The 23,977-nt window shown below is 40.1% G+C and overlaps 1 protein-coding gene across 1 annotated transcript in view; it reads left to right on the forward strand.

Moving 5' to 3' along the window:
- The window catches only part of AK9 (adenylate kinase 9), a 115,129-nt gene extending 95,065 nt beyond the window's left edge, over positions 1 to 20,064 (forward strand). Inside the window, exons 29-38 of the mRNA XM_068984940.1 lie at positions 3,089 to 3,302; positions 5,759 to 5,960; positions 9,082 to 9,228; positions 9,332 to 9,552; positions 14,151 to 14,347; positions 15,438 to 15,607; positions 16,024 to 16,122; positions 17,872 to 17,974; positions 19,348 to 19,462; positions 19,862 to 20,064. Of these exons, the coding sequence (XP_068841041.1) occupies positions 3,089 to 3,302; positions 5,759 to 5,960; positions 9,082 to 9,228; positions 9,332 to 9,552; positions 14,151 to 14,347; positions 15,438 to 15,607; positions 16,024 to 16,122; positions 17,872 to 17,974; positions 19,348 to 19,462; positions 19,862 to 20,064 (1,671 nt within the window). The remainder of the gene's footprint in view (positions 1 to 3,088; positions 3,303 to 5,758; positions 5,961 to 9,081; positions 9,229 to 9,331; positions 9,553 to 14,150; positions 14,348 to 15,437; positions 15,608 to 16,023; positions 16,123 to 17,871; positions 17,975 to 19,347; positions 19,463 to 19,861) is intronic.
- Positions 20,065 to 23,977: the final 3,913 nt, after the last annotated feature.

A 23,977-nucleotide genomic window follows, 5' to 3' on the forward strand; every position in this document is an offset into this window, starting at 1 on the left:
CAGCTGGTAAAGAATCCGCCTGCAATGCTGTTATTAATATATGTTCATTACATATTGGTGTTTGAGTTGCTAAGCTGTGTCTGACTCTTGAGAACCCATGGGCTATAGCCTGCTAGGTTTCTTTGTCCATGGGATTCTCCAGGCAAGAATACTGGAGTGGATTGCCATTTCCTTCTCCAAGGGATCTTCCTGACCCAGGAATCGAACCCAGGTCTCCTGTATTGCAGGAGATATGTATATAATATGTATATAAAATACATATTTATGTGTATAAGTAATATATATATATAAAATATGTATAAGTAGCTCAGCTGGTAAAGAATCCACCTGCAATGCAGGAGGCCTCAGTTCTATTTCTGAGTTGGGAAGATCCCCTGGAGAAGGGATAGGCTATCCACTCCAGTATTCTTGGGCTTCTCTTGTGGCTCAGCTGGTAAAGAATCCGCCTGCAATGCAGGAGATCTGCATTTGATCCCTGGGTTGGAAAGATCCCCTGGAGAAAGGAAAAGTTAACCACTCTAGTATTCTGGCCTAGAGAATTCTGTATGGTTCATGGGGTTGCAAAGAGTTGGACACAACTGAGCAACTTTCACTTTTACTTCATAATATGCATGTAAAATATGTATATAAAATCACATATATGTATAAATACACACATTATAATAGTATAAATACATTATAATCATATAAATGCAACATTACAATAACAATATATATAATGTATACATAATATAAATATTATATATTATATATGTTTTATATATAACATATATAATAACAAAATACACAACAATAGTATAAATTATAACATTATAACACTATACATACATTATAATAACAATGTTGTTATTAATATGTATTACTCTTATTGGTCACTGATAAAAAACATTTTGGGGGAAGGGATCCAAAATAGAGCAATACGCATATTACTTGAAATCTTCTTGGTTGATACTGATACAGTCATTTTCAGTTCTACTTAATTGTGATATTAATATCTTCTTTACCTTAACCATAAGGGTGTCAAGAGGAATCTTTTTAAATATCATGATAAAATATAGAAACATTATGACAAGTCCCTCCATAAATAATCAGATAAAGTTAAGCATATATTAGGATCATTTAGAAAGCTTTTGAAAAATAGTCACACCCTAGCTGTCTCTTTGAGATGGGCAAGAGAGGGGAAGAAGCAGGCTAAGTCCAAACCTTATTCAAGGCCCCATGTCTGAACATAATTAGGACTGCACAAAAGTGTCTTGTGAATAAATGAGTGCATGGTCATAGGAAGGCTTTAAGCATATAAAGAATCATTTTTCAGGGCTGTTGGGAATCTTTGCAGATCCCGATAATTTGATGTTTCAGATTTGATGACACCTTGGGTATTCTGACCTATAGAGGAGAAAGATACATGGTAGATATTTTGGGAAATAGCAGAAACCATTGCAAGAATTCATAGTTAATTTGGGAATTTGAAATGGAATCATTAAACTTTCAGCTTTTCTTTTACTACCAAATATAAGAAACAGAACAGACATTCCCACCCGTCCCTAAGCTTCTTCTTATCCCTAGCATTTACACCCAGCCATGAACATCACTCCAGCCCAAAAATGGTGATGCTGATAACTCCGTTTACCTGTGACAACTGACCTGGTGTAACTCTAGCTATGTGTGTCAGTCACTCAGTCGTGTCTGACTCTTTGCAACCCCATGGACTGTAGCCCACCAGGCTCCTCTGTCCATGGAATACTCTAACTCTAGGGGAGAAGCAATATTACCATGCCATTGCCCACCTACTCTCTCAAGTCCAGGGATGACTGATGCTGGGCCATCTGATGATGTAAAAAAGATATACATTAATTACCCATTTATCATCATTACCAGTGCAAAGATGTGGGACCAGTCCTTCCTCTCCATTCCATACCAACACGTTAGGCTGCTGTTTTGGTGTATTTTTCCCTTTTGTGGCCGCTATTCATATTTATGTGAATGGGATTTTGTCTGTATAAAAATGTAAAAGAGAAGTCAGTAAGATTCGTCCCACCAGTATACTCCCAAAGATATCCCAGAACTCCACCTGCCCTATTGGAATACCACATGCTTTAGTCTATCCATGCTGTCTTACTGGAATGACATCTTTGGACAGCATAGTAGAATTCTGTATTAGTCTGCATATGTTACCATATTGGAATACCACAGACTTTGTGACTTAAATGACAGAAATGCATTTCCTTACTGCTCTGCAGACTGGAGTCCAAGATCCTGGTACCAGCAGGGATGGTTTTTCTGGTGAGGTCTCCCTTCCTGGTTTGTAGATGGCCATTTCTCATGGTGTCTCCAATGCTTTCCCTTTGTGCTCATGCACTCCTGGTGTCTCTCTTCTAAGGATGCCAGTTCTCTTAGATTACAGCCCCATTCTTATAACCTCATTTAACCTTTGTCATCTCCTTAAAGGTCCTGTCTCCAAATATAGTCACTTTGAGGGTCAGGGCTTCAAACCATGATTTTAGGACAGCACATTTCCATGGTGGCTCAGACGGTAAAGCGTCTGTCTACAATGCAGGAGACCCAGGTTCAATCCCTGGGTTGGGAAGATCCCCTGGAGAAGGAAATGGCAATCCACTCCAGTACTATTGCCTGGAAAATCCCATGGACAGAGGAGCCTGGTAGGCTACAGCCCATGGGGTCGCAAAGAGTTGGACACGACTGAGCGACTTCACTTCACTTCACTTCACATTTCCATACGTTACACCACCTTAGGAATGGACCTGTTTGTGAAGATAAATTGGCCCATGAATATATCCGAACACCTTTACACTCCTTGGCAGAAACATTCAGTATACACTAAACGCATTATAAAGGAAGTAGAACTATAATTGTCAGAAACTGAAACCCATTAAAGAAAAACATTTATTGCATGTGAGTATAAAATAACTTGTTCTTTTTACACAGTTTTTTAATATCAATATTCAATTATAATTAGTTTCCTTGTGATATAAGAAAGATTTTACAAATTTGTTTTTAGAAATATATTTGGGGGAAATGCTGTTTAAAATAAGGCTAATTTGTTAATTCAATTGTGTATATATTGCAGCTAAATGAAGGTGAGACCATCAAACCAGTTGAAAATTCAGAGAATCCACTTCATCCTGTAATCCATCGTCAGTATATTTATTTTTTATCTAGTAAGGAAACTAAAGAAAAATTTATGAAGAACCCAATCAAATATATCTGCCAACCCAAACCTAAGCCTACTATCCCCATTAGGATTGCAATTCTGGGGCCTCCAAAATCTGGAAAAACTACAGGTAAGGGTGTGTCTACCTTTCCTATCCTTAAGCATACAAGAATCTCCTGAAAAAGAGGACTACTTTTTTTAAGAAACTGTCAAAACTGACTCAGTAAGAGGCAGAGCAACTAAATAGGCCAATAACCACTGAAGAGAAGGCATTCAAAAATATAGCCCCACTCCAAAACAGGCCATGATCAAATGGTTTTAGAGGGAAATTATGTCAACCTTTCAAAAATTAAAAATTCAAGAGACACTTCCTGTGATTTTATAAGCTTTTCAGAGCAAGGGAAAAGAAAGTAAGCTGTCCAATTTATTTACAGTTTTTTTAAATTAAGAATATAGTCCATACAATTAAAAAGGTATAAATACAAATTCATTTTAAAGTCAGCATGACCCTGATATGAAAACTAAACAAATATAAGAAAAGAAATTACAAACTAATATTATTTATAAATATAGTCAAATAACAGTATATTAAGATTTTATTTGCATAAAAATTATATTTAAAACTTATAAATACAATCTACTGTATTAATAATTTAAAAAGTGAAAATTCATTATCTTAATCATTGCTGATAAAGGCATTTAGTAAACTATAATGTTTGAATTTTCTATATATTTTTTAAAGCAAGTAGTCCAGCAATAGGTGAGTGTGGTATTTCAAAATGACATGATAATCACATGACTAGTGGTTGGTCACAATGAGAATAAAATGGGAAAGGATAGATACCAGAAATATTTAAAAGGAAAACAACAGGACTTAATGACTGATGGCATAGAAAATGAAAGGGAGGGATTAGGTCAAATATTGATTTGTCACCAGAAATAATAAAAGAGGGTTTCATGTTTTAGCTCTTCAGATGAAAAGTGTATTTTAATGTACATTGACATTCAAAATAAGATCCTCCAACACAGCAAAAAGTAACATGTATACAGTACAATCAGATTTCTTAGTCTTTGTCAAAATAGAGGCTAACTTTTTAACAGAATCCCAAATTGTAAAAGTTTGTTTTTATAGCTGAAAAATAATGGGTCTGACCCTAGTGTTTGTAGCAAAGTTGAGATGAAGGCTTCTGCAGCCCTCACAGGGGCATCCCTTCAGTGGCCCTAACCGTGGCCAGTTTACCTATATTCCCCAGGGGACCAGGTGAGTCTCAATGTCCTCTACACATGCTGTCTCCAGTATCCTCTATACACCCTGTCTCCAGACCATGATGAGGCAAGGTCTGTAGACTCCATCAGAGCATACCTGCATTTAACAGTAAATGGAAACCACTGGGCTTCCCAGGCGGCGCTAGTGGTAAAGAATCTGCCTGCCAATGCAGGAAACATCAGAGACGGATTCAATCCGGGGTTGGGAAGATCCCCTGGATGAGGGCATGGCAACCCACTCCAGTATTCTTGCCTGGAGAATCCTGAACAGAGGAGCCTGGAGGGCTACAGTCCATAGGATTGCAAAGAGTTAGACATGACTGAAGCAACTGAGCACACGCACACAGAGAGAAGCCTAATCTATGGCCTCACATAGCAGAAGCAGAGGGTGTGGCCGAGTCCTCTCTCAGCCAGTGGCAATATCTGTGTGCCCTTGGACAAGCCATTCCATTTCAGTGGGCTGCAGTTCTTTTACCTGTAAAACTGGAATTTCAATACCCACTCTCCACACTTGATGGAATAGTTGAAAATATCAAATAAAGTCACAGAAGAAATACTGCCTTATAAACTGTAAATTATTAATAAAGTGTCAGATACCCCACTATAATTTTTAGAAAATTAAAAAAATTATGTCCTAGAGGCTTAAGTGCGCTTAACTGTATAAGGTAAGTTATCCTGATTGCAGCCTGATAGGGAAATGGGTTAATCCAATGACACAAGAACATTGAATTGTTATTTTGGACATAAAAAGACCAAATGTTAATAGTACACATAGGATGCCTTATAAAGCTCTCAAATTTTTTGCTACCTTGTACAGAAGGAAAAAACACTTAAATGGTTTGGTTATGGAAAAACCTAACATAGTTGGCTCATTAACCAGATCTGTCAGCCACATACCTGAAGTGCTAATAATGACTGACCTTTGAATAGTATTAATTCAATGAAGTGAAGTGAAAGTGTTAGTTGCTCAGCCATGTCTGACTCCTTGCAACTCCATGGACTGTAGCCCACCAGGCTCTTCTGTTCATGGAATTCTCTAGTCAAGAATACTGGAGTGGGTAACCATTCCCTTCTCCAGGGGATCTTCGCAACCTGGGGATTGAACTCCGGTCTCCAACATTGCAGGCAGATTCTCTACTGTCTGAGCCACCACCAGAGAATCCCATTAATTCAATAAAATGTAGCTATTTTAATTTTTGAAATTTCTTTGAGGAATGTGAAGATTAACTTGCTGTTGCTGTCAATGAACTAGAATCTGAAACTAAGGTTAACAGATGGGTTTGTGAAACAGAATAAGTTTAAAATTTTAATGTTTTTCAGTTGCCAAAAATATTTCAAGTGAATATGGCTTAAAGCGTTTGTCGATAGGAGATGCTTTGCGTTATGTATTAAACAACCAACCAGACACAGAGCTGGCACTTATGCTAAATTGGCATCTTCATAAAGGAATGACAGCACCTGATGAACTGGCTATTCAGGCGTTAGAATTATCTCTGATGGGAAGTGTATGTAATACCGCAGGGTAAGTGGGGGCCATAGGGGTGGGAGAGAGTGGGAGGGAGTTAAATCTTAAAGAAATTACTCATTGGAATTAATTAAAATACCTTAAACAGAATTTAAAGCTCTTGTAAAGGGTGTGTGATCTGCTTCTCAAAGTCTGGGCACCGATATGGTTGCATATTAATAATTCAATTTTCGGTCAGACTAAAATTCAGTTTAAACACTCACAGGCCAACTTCACTCCCTGCAGCAACCCCTGTGTAGTCCCAAAGTCTCCAGGTTTACACAGTCTATAGGAGACCCGTGTGACTTCTACAGCCCAGTAGAACTTCTCACTGCCCGATGGAGTGATGAAGGTGTGGCCTTCCCCTGCCCCCAGATGGTACTGGTCCAATGGAGACAGTCTGTCACCAGTCCAGTTTCTGCACAGGTAGCAGCGCCCCTCCCTTAATGCTGCGTTTGGACAGGAGAGCCCTGTGCTTGATCTGGTCTTCAGTTTACACTCCTCTAAATCCAACCATGACTTTCCCCAGCATAGCCACTGGTCACATCCAGTAGAAAGTAAGTGTGTTAGTCTCTTAGTCGTGTCTGACTTTTTGCGACCCCATGGGCTGTAACCCGCCAGACTCCTCTGTCTATGGGATTTCCCAGGCAAGAATACTGGAGTGGGTTGCCATTCTCTTCTCCAGGGAATCTTCCTGACCCAGGGATTTAACCCCGGTCTCCTGCATTGCAGGCAGATTCTGAGCCACCAGGGAAGCCCTCAGGGAAACCACCCAGTAGTAAAAGCCCATAAAACCTAAGGCCCTGCCCTTGAGCCCAGATCATTGACTTAAAATCTTGCTGAGTCATGCAAAGTTGTTTTCTATCAGGAACCTCCTTGCCCTTCCCTACCACTGGTCCTTAATCAAGTCCATAACAGTTCTCCTAATTCCTGTTATGGTGGGGAGCAGATTCTGGAGTGTCGAGTATCCACCCCCAACCCACAACCCCATCCCACCAAAGCCCCCCATCCCCCCTGCAGAGAAAGTCCTGGGACTTTCTAGCAAATTGAGTTACCTCCTTCCTGAAATTCAACTTTGCATATAAGAGATCTTACTGAGGGCTACACAAAACTTTTGTGAACTCACAAAAGTTTTATTTCACTTTAATACCAGGACAGTGACTGCCCAGTCACCTTGAATTTCCCTAATTCCCAGGGCCTCTCAAGTGATCCTTCACAGGACAAAGAAGTTGAGCCATTAAAATACCAACAATGGCAGCTGCATACATTCTCTAGTTGGCTTTTGGGCTCTGTTAATTTATAGTCCTCTCTGCCATGGAATGTAGAACTAGTTAGTGCCAAAGTCTGGAGAGCACCAAGGTAAGATGAACCAGCCCTTCCTGGTGACTGGCAGCCAGCATGCCCAACTTGGCCACCTCGGAGTCAGTTTCCTGACTTAGAAATTTACAGATAGCCTTCATTCATCCTGTCAGTTTGCTGATGACACTCTTTAGCTTAGACTATTGGACTAACAAATTCTTTATCATTTCTGCCTAGAGGCCTGATGGGTCCAGATGGAATGGTTCTCTCCAGAGACCACAGGGCTCTCTCACCAGCTCCTCATCTCCCCTTCCACACCCAGCCTCCTTATAGAATTTTATTACAAAATCAAGTTTAGAACACAATGTTTCCCATATTTGCTTAATCTCTTGCTAAAATACTATTAATTATGCAGGGCTTTTTTTAAATTTTAAAACATTTTAATGTACTTAAAATCTTGATTTACAAGACATCTTATCTTACACTGACCTTTCTGTACAAAAAATTACACAATTTGCTATAAAACTACAATATTAAGATCAGAGTTGGGTAATTCTTCCCATGCCAGGCATTCTATTATAAAGAATGTGAATTAGTCTGCTAATTGCTTTACACACTTGATCTACAATCTTTAAGATAAATCTAAGGGTTAAATAGGGCTTCCCTGTTGGCTTAACTGGTAAAGAATTTGCCTGCCAATGCAAGAGACACAAGAGACGCAGGGTCAATCTTGATCCTGGGATCAGGACGATCCCCTGGAGAAATAAATGGGAACTAGCTCCAGTATTCTTGCCTGGAAAATCCCACGGACAGTGTAACCTGGCGGGCTACAGTCAATGGGGTCGCAAAGAGTTGGACATGACCAAACACGTGCATACACACACAAGGGTTAAATATCATTATTTTACTGTTATATTTAGTATTTACTACTTTACTGAAAATTGAGGCTCAGAGAGGTCAGACCCGCTTTCAAATTTGAGTCTGTGTGCTTCTGAAACCTCTTTCCACTGTCTCATGCTTAGACTAATGTGCTCTGTGCTGTGACTTAGTTGCTCAGTTGTGTCTGACTCTTTGTGACCCCATGGACTATAGCCCACCAGGCTCCACTGTCCATGGGGATTCTCCAGGCAAGAATACTGGAGGGGGTTGCCATGCCCTCCTCCAGGGGATCTTCCTGACCCAGGGATCAAACCCAGGTCTCCTGTATTGCTGACAGATTATTTACTGTCTGAGCCACCAGGGAAGCCCAAGAATACTGGAGTGGCTAGCCTATCCCTTCTCCAGGGGATCTTCCCAACCCAGGAATCGAACTGGGGCCTCTTGTATTGCAGGTGGATTCTTTACCAGCTGAGCTACCAGTGAAGCCCCTCTTCCCACTGTTTCATGCTTAGAATAATAGCACCAATTAAATAACACAAGGTTCAGGGTATTATGTGTAATATCTCTCAAAGTCCATCAAAATCTAGCTCTATGATGCTAAGTATATGAGTCAGAGCTGTGTCTGTATGTATGCAGCCCTCTTCTAGCTCTTGGGCTGACTGGGGTTAAAAATAGAGATAAAGGGAGTTCTCTGGTGACCTAGTGGTTAGGATTCCAAGCTTTCACTGCCGGGGCCCAGGTTCAGTCCCTGTTTGAGGAACTGAGATCCCGCAAGCTGCAAGGTACAGCCCCCTAAAAACATACATGTGTATATAAAAGAGGGTAAGGTGACAAGGTAAATCAAGTTACCTAAGGAATTGTATGGGGCTAATCCTAAAGACAGACTTTTTCTGGAAGACAGAAAGGAAGGTCTGAGAGTAAAGAAATCCGGAATTTTAATTTTCATGTTTCTCCTTACTAGTGTTGTCATTGATGGATACCCTGTAACTAAGTATCAAGTGAGTCTCTTAGAAGCTAGGTCAATCATCCCCATGATTATCTTTGAGCTGGATGTGCCTTCCAAAGAGATTTTCAGAAGATTGCTCCTGGAAAAAAAAAAGGAGTCAAGGTAATGTATGTGATGAAAACAATAATAAAAGAGTGATTAATCATCCAGGAGAAGAAGCAGGTTTTTGACAGCTTTTTCCATTCCTTCTCTGTTCCTCTCTTAGTTTGCCTTATCCATTGCACAACAGCTCACAGATTATAGCTGTTAAGAACTCAAGGTACCGCAAAAATATTGGTGAGATTAGGCAATATTATGAAGTACAACATCAGAACTGGTATGTGATTGATGGCTTTCACAGCAAATGGTGGATATGGAATGAAGTCATTAAGAAGGTTAAAATGGTGAATAAATACATGCAGATATATATGGAAAGAATAAAAGCAGGTAAGAAGACCTATAACTCTGAAAACAAAAAAATGTGAATTTGAAGTGTATGCATGCCTGACTCATGTTGCCATAATTCATTCAATTTGAACATTTGTTCCCTTAGTCAGTATTTAATGAGCCTTAATCAGTATTTTGGAGTTGCAAAGGTGGCTCAGAGGTTAAAGCGTCTGCCTCCAATGCGGGAGACCTGGGTTTGATCCCTGGGTCGGGAAGATCCCCTGGAGAAGGAAATGGTAACCCACTCCAGTATTCTTGCCTGGAGAATCCCATGGACGGAGAACCCTGGTAGGTTACAGTCCACGGGGTCACAAAGAGTCAGACATGACTGAGCGACTTCACTTCACTTCACTTAATCAGTATTTTAAATACATATTATTATTTCCAAGTTATTGTGGGCATGTACATTTGTTCTAATAAATGACTGCCTCTACTCAAGCTGTCATATACTGAATGTCCATGTGAACCTACTACATAAAACAGTACATGGTCTCTCACTAGAAGAGTTTATAGTGTTTCGAATGCCACATAAGAAGCTAGTTTCAAGGATGGTAGTTATATGAGAGGAGGGGTCTATGGTGTGAAACTTGGCAAAGTTTTGTTTAGGAATCTAGAATTAGTTACTTTGAACTATTTACATAATAAAATTATATCATTATATAAATGTTGATTCTCTTAAAAAATCTTGAACATAGAATTTTTTTTTAATCTATATTTGGAATCCATGAAAGAAAATTACTGTATACTCCTAGAAGTTTCTTGATTTTTATTCAAATATACACAAAACAGAATGGAAAGTTATCAAAAAAAAAAAAAGGAAAGTTATCTACAACTCATGTCTCTGAAAAGAACGATGACGCCAAAGACTGGAGGGGTTTCACAGACATCTGATGACTTTGACTTTGGAAAATAGGGAGAAGATATTCAGAGGTATGAGAGATCAATGTGACAAAGAGAGTATTGCACAAGGGAAAACGCAGTGAGGATTCTGATAATAATGGCATCATTGAATCTTGATTTGCTTCATTATTTGGGCATCCCCAGTATCTCTGGTTCTGTTTGCCTGCAGATTATAAGGCATGAAGATAAGCGTGCAAGTGAACAGAGAAATTAGTTTTAGAAACCTACTCCCAATAAGTTCTGGATAGCATCACACTAGTAAAACATTCCACGGCTGACTTGGAAAGAAAAACTTGTGCCTCATTCATCTTGTTCTTACCCTGCTTCACCCTTCTTGCCTCAGACTTGGTTGCCTGAGAAGAGACTCAGGATGAAAAGTTGTGTGCAGAATCTTTATCAGGAAGTACTCTCAAAAGTGGGCTTCCCAGCTGGCACAGTGGCAAAGAATCTGCCTGCCAGTGTAAGAGTCACAGGAGATGTGGGTTCAATCCCTGGGCTGGGAAGATGCCCTGGAGGAGGAAATAGTGACCCACTCCAGTATTCTTGTCTAGATAATGCCCATGGGCAGAGGAGCCTGCTGGGCTACAGTCCACAGACTCGCAAAGAGACATGACTGAGTATGCATGCGCACTCAGGAGTAGAGTTGGCAGATTAAGCAAATGAAAGTATAGGATACCTGGTTAAATGTAAGCTTCTGATAAATGACAAATAATTTTTTAGTCTAAGTATATCCCAAATGTGGTATGAGACATTTTTATACTAGAAACTGTTCATTGTTTATCAGAAATTCAAGCTTAATGGGGCATCCTGTGCTTCATCTGTCAACTCTAACCGGGAGATGCGCCGAGGCTAGCAGACCCGGCAGAGGGAGACACTAGCCTGCAGTCTGGAGGAAACAGGCCTTGGTAGGCCCTACAGGGAAGCACTGGAGCTGGGATGGACCTTGAGAATGTCCCAAACTGAGGGGAGAGGCCAGGCTTTATATCGTCCCATTGACTTGTCTAAAGGTCACTCTGGGAGGGAGTATATACTGTAACAGGGGCAATTCCCAGTGCAGCTACAAGCCATCAGCACAGATATTTTCAGCAGCTGGGGGATGGGGGCATCAGCCCTGACGAGGGATCTGCATGGGGCACCACGGTATCCACCATGTTATTCCAGATACACATGCCTCTGCCTGGAAGAGTTTTAATTAAAACTGCCCTCTTACTTTTCTGCTTCGCCATCTACCTGGTAATGTGTAGCTGACTGTTTGAATTTAGTGTTGATTTAGTGACCAATTTATTCTCACTAATGAGACAGAGTGAGGTCAGGGCCAGAAAACCAAAGAGATTCCTACTCATTCTGTCCCATTCCAGAAAAAGATAGATAGACATTGTCAGATGTCCTCAAGAATACCCCAAGAATTAGAAAAAGATATTTGAATATCTTTTAAGACTTGAAATGATTTGATTCTAAATAACCCTGTCACACACAAAACCTATGAGGTGTGGTCAGCACATCTGAGCTAAAGAGCAATCAGTTCAGTTCGGTTGCTCAGTCGCGTCTGACTTTTTGCGACCCCATGAATCGCAGCACACCAGGCCTCCCTGTCCATCACCAACTCTCGGAGTTCACTCAAACTCATGTCCATCAAGTCGGTGATGCCATCCAGCCATCTCATCCTCTGTCGTCCCCTTCTCCTCCTGCCCCCAATCCCTCCCAGCATCAGGGTCTTTTCCAATGAGTCAACTCTTTGCATGAGGTGGCCGAAGTATTGAGCAATACACAATTAAATTTACACAAAGTAAACAGCAATACACAATTGTAAAACTATAGTGCCATATAGTATGATATTATAGCACTATACAATGGTGTATTCTTTACCAACACTATTATTATACCATAATACTGTGCATTATGGTACTTTACAATAACAATATTACACCATTGTAGCATTATAGTAGTATAATATTCTTTGTAGGAGAGAACCATCTTAGCCTTTTCATCTGTATCATATACAATGGATGGAATCGTGGGTTAGTTTGTTTATTGCTTCATAATAAATTATTCCAAAATTTAACAGTTTAAAACAACACATACACACTCCCTCACAATTTCTGTGGGTCAAGAATCCAGGCATAGTTTAACTGAGTCTTCTGCTTCAGGGTCTCTCACAAGGCTGCAATCAAGGTGTTGGCCAGGATTAAGGTCTCATCTGAGGGCCCTACTGGGAAAGAATATACTGTCATACTCATTCATGTATTGCTGACAAGAGTTTGCTCCTTGAGGGTTGTTGGACTGAGGGCCTTAGTTTCTTGCCAGCTGTTGGCCAGGGGCCACCTTGAGTTCCTTGCCAAATGGACCTTTCCAGCATGGCAGCTTGCTTTACCAAGTGAACAAGACAGAGCAAGAAAGAATGCCAAAAGAACAGAAATCATAGTCTGTTGTAACTGTTCTAGTTACCCAAGGCTGCCATAGCAAATTACCGTACACTGGATAACTTAGACAACAGTAATGTATTCTCCCACAGTTCTGGAGGCTAGAGGTCCAAAATTAAGGCATTGGCAGGGCTGTACTCGCTCTGAAGGTTCTAGGAGAGACTCTCTTCCACACCTTTCTCATGTCCAGCATTGCCACCAGGCCTCTGCATTCTTTGGATATAGACACATCACTGCAATCCTAAGGATCAATTTTATGCTTACACTGTCACATAACAAACAAAACTATGATTTATGCTTCATAATTTGAGTTAGTGTTAGACGTTCTTTGGCATAATTTTTTTAAAAAAAGAAAATTTTCACTGGTGAAAAGAACCATTAGGAAAATATATCAGGATCAAAATTTACTCATTATAACTAAGATGTATAAAGAAGTAATTTTATTTTCTGTAAAATCTAACATTGCTTTGGAGTCTCCATTCTAGTGGAGTCCTGGTAAGACAACTCAAACTTATCCATTGAATGAACTTGGGCCTTTTTTTAAAAATAGACTCTTTAGGGTAAACCTAGTCACTTTTGGATTAAATGTTTCTTTCTCTTTCTTGGATGCCATCAGGGAACAGGTAGAGGTTTATGTCACTAACATTGTGTCAACAAACTATATGTACTTCCTGAAATCTATCTCACAGAAAAATTTTAAATATGTAGCAAATTCATGTGTATGTGTGTAAGTGGATATGTATATATATATATGTGTGTGTATGTGTATACAGTATATAACATAAATAGTTTATAATAGCTAAGAATTAAAAACAACCAAAATATTTATAAACATATAATTGATTGAATAATCTATATGTACATTTATACAATGGAATACTGTGCATAAACTAAAAGGAATTAGGTAAATCATATAAACTGAAATGGAAAGATGTCAAAGGCTATAACTAACTGATAAAAGCAAGTATGTAGAATAATATTTACAGTATAGTGGCATAAGCATCCTATCTGCAAAAAATATATGTGTGTGTGTGTATGCAAATGTATAAAAAAATCTGAAAAAGATACAAACTCAACAGTGATTACCTCTCAGGAGGGCTGTTGGATTGAGAGGATGGAGGTGTGAAAAGAAACTTTTGCTTTTTTCTCTGTTTGGAATTTTACAACGTGTACTCATTGGTATAGTGCTAGCATAATTGAATTTATTTTCATTTTGAAAATGATTGTGTTTTCTGTGAAAATATATATTTATAACAACAGTTAATTTGTTAATAATAGGAAAAGCTGCCTGCATTGACAAGTTATGTATCTCCCCTGAAGAACTGATTTCTCGCCTGGGCGAATTTGGACAGTTCTGCCCTGTCAGCCTGGCAGAATCATATGAATTAGTTGATTGCTCTTCAAATGATTCCTTGGAATTTGCAGCAGAGTTCAGAGGGCACTATTATAAAATGAGTTCTCTAGAGAAATTGAATGTAAGTTTGTTCTTAATTCCAAATATTTACCAGGGAAAGAAAATACCTGTCTTAGAATTCATCAGACAGGAAGGGGTGGGCACAGCTGGGAACACCAGGAGCTGGGGACCAGGGACCCCATTTTTGGAAACTGTGATCCTTCGGTTCAATAAGGCAACTTAGAGGCCAGTCCTAAGACTGCATCCCAAGACATATTCTGGCACAAAGCAGAAGTTCAGGGTCGGTGATGGCCCCTCCACCTGGGTCAGCTTAAGAAGTGGGGAGACCCGAGGGCAAGCCCGACCATGGAGGGGATGCTGAGCATCTGAGCTCAGCCCCGGAGTGGGCATCCAGGACATTCCATTCAAAGGTGCAGAAGGGAAGTCAGAGTCAGTAGAAATGACTCCCCTGTGCTTTCAACTTTCTTCTATCACTTTAATCTCCTGGGTGCCTTATACTTCTATTTAATGGAACAGAATATAAATTTGTTCCGGTATTCCACCAACCATAATATGGTGACATAAAAAGATTGTAGTTGAAAACTAATCAGGTGTCTCTGAACATTTTATTTTCCTCTGAAGAATCTGAATTTTTTTTATTACTTTATAAAGAAGACATTACTTTCTTTCTGCTTATTTAAGTGATAATCACAGAATTGTAAAACTGGAAATGACATTAGAGACCATGTACCTGGTCTGCCCCTTCCATTTTACAGTGTGATAACTGAAGCTGGAGAAGCTAACTCACCTGCCAAGATGCACCCCCTAGTTAGTTATACTGCAGGACAGGTGGAGAGCAGGGCAGGGGACTGCACGCCAGTGTCTGGCACATAGTAAGAGCTCAACAAACGTTTTTCAGTGTAGGTAGATGAGTGCGTGAGTGAAAGCATTAAAAGGAGAGAGACTGTAAGTGACATCACTTGCAGATATTACTGTAAGGAACTTCCAGACAGGGAAAGAGTTACTGTAGTGCAGAAAGCTCCTCTCAGATGGTTTGCGGGACTGAACATTGCTGCCAAAAATGGGAAGAGCAGCAGGAGAGCCTCAGTGGGGTTTTGTTGGCAAAGTATTCCTGTTTCAAACGGTCATGTTGCTGTCATCTTTTTTTACAGAAATTTTTGGACAATCCAGAATTCTACGTACCTCCATTAGCACCTCATCCGCTTCCACCTACCGACATGATCCCCAAGAGGCTGACACTGTCAGAGCTGAAGAGCCGGTTCCCTAGGTGTGCGGAGCTCCAGGGTTACTGTCCAGTGACTTATCAGGATGGCAGACAAAGGCAAGTCCTCGCCCTCGTGTGAGTACAGGCTGATAGCTCTACTTGGAATAAGTGGTCTATACGACAATTGTAGCATTTTGATCAGAAGGTCACTATTGTTTAACTGGAAAGTGTTCTTTTTCTTCCTTGAGCTGTGATGATAGAAAAATAAAATATTTATGACATTTTATTTACATAGTTGTCATTGCTGTTGTTCAGTTGCTAAGTCATGTCTGACTCTTTGCGACCCCGTGGACTGCAGCAAACCAGGCTTCCCTGTCCTTCACCATCTCCTGGAATTTGCTCAAACTCATGTCCACTGAGCCAGTCATACCATCCAACCATCTCATCCTCTGTCACCCCCTTCTCCTCTTGTCCCCATCTGCGTATTAATGATACAATACATAGTTGTTTTTGTTTGTTCCTTTGTCTTTCAGATATGAAGCCCTAGTACCTGGTAACATTCACTATGCTTTAGAATATCGTGATCGTATATATATTTGTGAGAGCGGAGAAAAACTTCAGAAATTTTTGAGGTGAGACCATTCACTAAGTCACAAATATTCATTGAATATCTATGTTAAATGCACTATCCTGGGACAGAAAGATATGTGAGTTTACACACACTCATAAACACATACATATATGTACACATATACATACACATAGCTAAAAGGGGCAGCCTTTACCTACTGCCACACATTTTTGTTTTTCACAAGAAGTTGGAAACCAAATCTCTTCTTATGTTATCTGATTTTTAAACTTTTGTGACTGATTTAGTTTTTTTGATGGGGGGACTTCCCCATGGCTCAGATGGTAAAGCATCAGCCTGCAATGTGGGAGACTCGGGTTCAATCCCTGGGTCAGGAAGATCCCCTGGTGAAGGAAATAGCAACCCACTCCAGTATTCTTGCCTGGAAAATTCCATGGATGGAGAAGCCTGGTAGGTTACAGTCCATGGGTTTGCAAAGAGTCAGACACCACTGACCAACTTCACTTGCACTTCAGTTTTTTAAAAAATGAAAATATGGATCAAATCATAAAGGAAAAGAGGAAAGTGAAGTCGTTCAGTCATGTCCAACTCTTTGCAACCCCATGGACTGTAACCTACCAGGCTCCTCCATCCATCAGGTTTTCCAGGCAACAATACTGGAGTTGGTTGCCATTTCCTTCTCCAGGAGATCTTCCCAACCCAGGGATTGAACCCAGGTCTCCTGCATTGTAGGCAGATGCTTTACCATCTGAGCCACAGGGAAGTCCATCAAATCATAGCTAGAATTTGTGCAGTGGTTTGTGACCTCTCATGAAACTGAGGAAATTTAATAGTAAAAAGAGAAGAGACATTAGTTGCTGAAAGAAATATAGGATTGAAGGAATAAGGTGGTTTTTCTTTTTTTATCTTCTTTTTTCCAATGGGAAAGGTATGAACATGTTTAAATGCAGGTACATGGGAAGGATCTAATAAAGGAAATGCCACGAAAGTGGAAGAGAGTTATCTCTATAATGCTATTTAAGATTTCTGGAGACAGGGTGGAGTAGGCATCCAAAGAATGTGTGGAGATTGATCTTAGGTGGGAGGTAAGCTCTGCCATGGAGAAAGCAACCTGTGTGTGATTCTGCTTGTGGTGAGCAGCCGAGGACTTTCTATTCTGAAGACTTCTGTTTTTATAGCCTGGCACCTTGTGTTGGGGGAGGCGTCCCTGAGAGGGTTACCAGTGTGAGGAGAATTGTAGTACAAGATAAAAGCAAGGCCAACATAGGAGTTGCTTCCCTTGTGGCTCAGCTGGTAAAGAATCCGCCTGCAATGCGCGAGACTGGGGTTCGATCCCTGAGTTGGGAAGATCCCCTGGACAAGGGAAAGGTTACCCACTCCAGTGTTCTGGCCTGGAGAATTCCATGGACTGTATAGTCCATGGGGTTGCAAAGAGTCAGACATGACTGAGCGACTTTCACTTTCACTTTTCACGCAGGAGTTACCTGCGGAATTGAAGTATCTTGTCAGTTCAAAATAAAAGTGTGAGGATAAAAGTATATAAAGAAAGTTTCATATAGGTGCTGTGAAAAGCAAGAACATTGAGAAGCAGTGAGCAGGGCTAGGGCCCCAGGTGAAGTTGGTGGTCATGAATTTCTAGCAGCCTAGGCCTTCCTGCTTCTGTATCATTTTCTCCACTCAAGAAAAATGAGTCATGAACATTATCTTTTAGTTGCCTCTTGCATATCTATCTTACTGTGTAAACACAATGAACACATTTGTGATCATCATTTAATGGATTTGGTATTCGTAGGTCGCCACAGAAATACTGGAATCAGAAGCTTCCTTACAAACTTCCCCCATTGAAGGAACCAATGTATCTCACCAGCCTGCCTTTGCCTGGATATCTGGAACAGGTTCGCTCACATGGGTTTCTCTGTTTAGATATTAGAAGACTACAGCTATCTCTTCTCCAAAAATCATTTTTATTTTGGTAACAATGAAATTAAAGGCAGAGTGTCCTGATTTTAAGCTGCAAATCCACTCTTAACCTATCTTGGTTTTGAGTAGTTGTGAAAATAAAATGTAAGCAAAGACCCCATTTTTGTAGCTAATTCCCAAATGACTTCACTAAAGTGAAGAAAGAGTAGGATTTTAGAAAATTATTTACATTTGACTTGTAGTTTGTTTCTTATTTTGAAATTTCAGTGTCTGTAAAACTTTTCTGTAATGTGAAATATGCAAATTCAGTCTCTGAGAGGTTTTTCTCCCCCCCCTGCTTGAAAGAGTTAAGATGTCACCACAACTGAACCACCAAATACATATTTTGCCCAAAATCTGGATGAAGCTATCTACTCAAATCACTCTTGTTTCTCTAACACTTTCTAAATTTAGTCAGATGTATCAGTTACCAACCATTATTTAAAAGTCCTTTTTAAAAAATTCTATAAAACAGATGCCCAGGGCACAATTTCATATGTTTCTTACAAATTCTTAACCATTTTTTTTCATCTCCCCTAGATGGTTAGCTTTTGATCAAGTTTAATATCAGAAGGTAGGAGGACACTCACCCAGAGAAGAGTGTCCTCCTCTTTGCCTGCTCGGGGCCCCAGAATCTTGACTGCAGTGGTAACTGTGGTCTCTGGAGTTCCTGGGTAGGTGGCCCAGGGTACTGGGAGTAGAATTTGGCCAATTCTGAGCAATGGAAGCAGAGATGGACCAAGACAAGTCCGTGTTTCCTTCTTTCAACTTTTTTTAAACAGAAAATGTCAAGCATATATAAATAGAATTGCATAATGAAACCGATGTATCTATCACCTACCTGGCACTAAGCCAATCAGTAGTTTAAAGTTTTTCCTAATCAAATGTATTTTGTGTTTCTTTTCTGTAGAGCTAAGTGCCCACTCTAGTACTCTTGCCTGGAAAATCCCATGGACAGGGGAGCCCGGTAGGCTGCAGTCCATGGGGTCGCTAAGAGTCGGACACGACTGAGCGACTTCACTTTCACTTTTCACTTTCATGCATTGGAGAAGGAAATGGCAACCCACTCCAGTGTTCTTGCCTGGAGAATCCCAGGGATGGGGGAGGCTAGTGGGCTGCCGTCTATGGGGTCACACAGAGACAGACACGACTGAAGTGACTTAGCAGCAGCAAGTGCTCATTTAACTATCTTTTTAAGCTCCATCCTCAATCCTGAGGAGGCTATTTGAAGCAAAGAATAGCCTCTATCTACTTGCCACAAGAAAAGAAAACAGACTCAAATTACACATAGTTCGTTCCCTACCTGCAGGGTATTGCAACTGCTCTAATTAAAGCCATGAATGCAGCGGGATGCTTAAAGCCCAAATTCCCCTTCTTAAGTGTACAAAGATCTGCGCTACTTTACATAGCACTTCATCTGAAAGGTATGTCTCTTTTGCTAGAAATGATATGCTACTCAGAATTAATTTAGCACTAATTGTGATAAATAAGATTGTCTAATTGGGCTGGTCACTTGCATGCGGTGTGCATGTGTGTGCGCGCACACGTGTGTGCGCGCTAGTAGCAAATATTTTAGCAAAACTGAGTTTCTAGTTTTTAAAGCAGGTACCATGAGTAACATAACCAGCTCTCAATAATCCACACCGTACAAGAAGGTGAATAGTGACAATTATGATTTAAAATAGAATAATCCCCAAATTTTATTTGGGATTTAGATATCTTCTCGGTCAAACTGTGCAGCTCAATCACACACATAGTTCTCCTTCTCTTTAATGATGCACTAACCTAACAAAACATTCACAGTCTTGTAAAATTTTCTACAGCCTTTAATCCCAATAGTTCTGAATATATAAGAAAAAAATACAAGAAGAAGATGGAGCAGTTTGTGGAGAGATGTGAACTCATTACATACCTGAGTGCCAAGATGACCAAGAAATACAAGGAACCTCAGTTTAGAGCCATTGACTTTGATCATAAATTACAGACCTTTCTCTCTCTTAGAAATATAGACCCAGTCAATGGTTAGAATGTTTCCGTAAATGCACCTAGAATCTTAAGAGTTACCTGAAAGGGATAAAAGGAAATAGATTGAAAATCTGGGCCTCCCTGATATACTTTTCCCTCCTGAGTGATACGCTTTGGCTTCTAGACTTCCAGTGAATTCAGAGCTCTGCCAGCCAGGAAGGGGTACTCTTCTGTAAGCCTAAGTTCTCATATACTTGTAAAGCTTATTGCTCTTTGCCTGAACTTTGATGCTTCAACAAAAATTATTCCATTTAGATTATTTAGGTAACGTATTTGACTTAATGAATCCTTTGTTCATTTTTCTTTTTAATATTTTTATTAGAGAAGCCTGTCTCTGTTAAAGAAACTTATGCAGTAAATGTTAGAGAGCTTCAAGAAAAGAATTAACATTGCTATAAATAAAATAAAAATATTGGTTACACGTTTAACTTAAAGAGTTGTTTGTAAACTTTGTGAACCTAAAAATACTTTATCACTTTCCCAACAAAATAAATGGATTTAGAGACAACTAAATGGCTGCTGCTTTTCTTTTTCTCAAGTGTTCAAGGAAACACATTTCATATGTTATTTTGTAGTTAGAAATCACCAGATACTTGAGGATGAATGCTAGAGTCTTTTTATATGACATTATCAAGACATATATGCTAGAGGAAAATTATTGAATTTGGATGAGATTTTTAAAATAAATTATCAATTTTTCAGCAGGCATATAACAAATCTGGAATGTGAAATAGCAAGATTGGCTCTTTTAAAAAATAAAAAATACAACCATTATCTTATTTAACCCTGGTGGCTCAGAGGGTAAAGCGTCTGCCTGCAGTGCGGGAGACCCAGGTTCAATCCCTGCATTGAAGATCCCCTGGAGAAGGAAATGGCAACCCACTGTCCAGTACCCTTGCCTGGAAAATTCCATGGACAGAGGAGTCTGGTAGGATATAGTCCCTGCGGTCGCGAAGAGTCAGACACGACTGAGCGACTTCACTTTCACTTTCACTTTAGGTAAATCTGAGTTTCTATGAGTTTTTGTTTCTTAATCTCTAAAGTGAATGATTTAGCTCTTTTTTTCAGCTTTCAGTTCAGTGAAGTCGCTCAGTCGTGTCCGACTCTTTGCAACCCCATGAATCGCAGCATGCCAAGCCTCCCTGTCCATCACCAACTTCCGGAGTTCATTCGGACTCGCGTTCATCGAGTCAGTGATGCCATCCAGCCATCTCATCCTCAGTCGTCCCCTTCTTCTCCTGCCCCCAATCCCTCCCAGCATCAAAGTCTTTTCCAATGAGTCAACTCTTCGCATGAGGTACCCAAAGTACTGGAGCTTCAGCTTTAGCATCATTCCTTCCAAAGAAATCCTAGGGTTGATCTCTTTCCGAATGGATTGGTTGGATCTCCTTGCAGTCCAAGGGACTCTCAAGAGTCTTCTCCAACACCACAGTTCAAAAGCATCAATTCTTCGGCGCTCAGCCTTCTTCACAGTCCAACTCTCACATCCATACATGACTACTGGAAATTACTAAGATGAATTGACAAATGAAATTCTATATGTTTAAACTGTACCACATGATTTTGATATAGTTATACATTGTGAAATATTTACCACAATCAAGTTAATTATTAATAACACATCCACCACCTCACATCATTATTTCAGTGTGTTTCTGTGATTGTGTGTGTATGTGTGTGTGTGTGTGTGTGTGTGTGTGTGTAATAAGAATACTTAAGAATCTTTCTGTTAGGAAATTTCAAGTATTATTATTACAGTATTGTTAGAAACCATACTCACAGAAAACTAGTCAATCTAATCACACTAGGACCACAGCCTTGTCTAACTCAATGAAACCAAGCCATGCCTGCAGGGCAACCCAAGACAGGCAGGTCATGTTGGACAGGTCTGACAGAATGTGGTACCCTGGAGAAGGGAATGGCAAGCCACTTCAGTATTCTTGCCTTGAAAACCCCATGAATAGTATGAAAAGGCAAAATGATAGGATACCAAAAAAGGAACTCCCCAGGTCATTAGGCCCCCAATATGCTACTGGAGATCAGTGGAGAAATAACTCCAGAAAGAAAGAAGGGATGAAGCCAAAGCAAAACAATACCCAGTTGTGGATGTGACTGGTGATAGAAGCAAGATCCAATGCTGTAAAGAGCAATATTGCATAGGAACCTGGAATGTCAGGTCCATGAATCAAGGCAAATTGGAAGTGGTCAAACGAGATGGCAAGGGTGAACGTCGACATTCTAGGAATCAGCGAACTAAAATGGACTGCAATGGGTGAATTTAACTCAGATGACCATTATATCTACTACTGTGGGCAGGAACCCCTCAGAAGAAATGGAGTAGCCATCATGGTCAACAAGAGTCTGAAATGCAGTACTTGGATGCAATCTCAAAAACGACAGAATGATCTCTGTTCATCTCCAAGGCAAACCATTCAATATCACAGTTATCCAAGTCTATGCCCAACCAGTAACGCTGAAGAAACTGAAGTTGAACGGTTTTATGAAGACCTACAAGATCTTTTAGAACTAACACCCCAAAAAAGATGTCCTTTTCATTATAGGGGACTGGAATGCAAAAGTAGGAAGTCAAGAAACACCTGGAGTAACAGGCAAATTTGGCCTTGGAATGCAGAATGAAGCAGGGCAAAGACTAATAGAGTTTCGCCAAGAAAATGCACTGGTCATAACAAACACCCTCTTTCAACAACACAAGTGAAGACTCTACACATGGACATCAACAGATGGTCAACACTGAAATCAGATTGATTATATTCTTTGCAGCCAAAGATGGAGAAGCTCTATACAGTCAACAAAAACAAGACCAGGAGCTGACTGTGGCTCAGATCATGAACTCCTTATTACCAAATTCAGACTGAAATTGAAGAAAGTAGGGAAAACCGCTAGACCATTCAGGTATGACCTAAATCAAATCCCTTATGATTATACAGTGGAAGTGAGAAATATATTTAAGGGCCTAGATCTGATAGATAGAGGGCCTGATGAACTATAGAATGAGGTTTGTGACATTGTACAGGAGACAGTGATCAAGACCATCCCCATGGAAAAGAATTGCAAAAGAGCAAAATGGCTGTCTGGGGAGGCTTTACAAATAGCTGTGAAAAGAAGAGAGGCGAAAAGCAAAGGAGAAAAGGAAAGATATAAGCATCTGAATGCAGAGTCCAAAGAATAGCAAGAAGAGATAAAAAAGCCTTCTTCAGTGATCACTGCAAAGAAATAGAGGAAAAGAACAGAATGGGAAAGATTAGACATCTCTTCAAGAAAATTAGAGATACCAAGGGAACATTTCATGCAAAGATGGGCTCGATAAAGGACAGAAATGGTCTGGACCTAACAGAAGCAGAAGATATTAAGAAGAGGTGGCAGGAATACACAGAAAAACTGTACAAAAAAGATCTTCACGACCCAGATAATCATGATGATGTGATCACTAATCTAGAGCCAGACATCTTGGAATGTGAAGTCAAGTGGGCCTTAGAAAGCATCACTATGAACAAAGCTAGCGAGGTGATGGAATTCCAGTTGAGCTATTTCAAATCGTGAAAGATGATGCTGTGAAAGTGCTGCACTCAATATGCCAGCAAATTTGGAAAACTCAGCACTGGCCACAGGACTGGAAAAGGTCAGTTTTCATTCCAATTCCAAAGAAAGGCAATGCCAAAGAATGCCCAAACTAGTGCACAATTGCACTCATCTCACACGCTAGTAAAGTAATGCTCAAAATTCTCTAAGCCAGGCTTCAGCAATACGTGAATCGTGAACTCCCTGATGTTCAAGCTGGTTTTAGAAAAAGCAGAGGAACCAGAGATCAAATTGCTAACATCCGCTGGATCATGGAAAAAGCAAGAGAGGTCCAGAAAAACATCCATTTCCGCTTTATTGACTATGCCAAAGCC

Source organism: Capricornis sumatraensis, chromosome 13 (assembly GCF_032405125.1).
Source record: "Capricornis sumatraensis isolate serow.1 chromosome 13, serow.2, whole genome shotgun sequence".
NCBI classification, from domain to species: domain Eukaryota; kingdom Metazoa; phylum Chordata; class Mammalia; order Artiodactyla; family Bovidae; genus Capricornis; species Capricornis sumatraensis.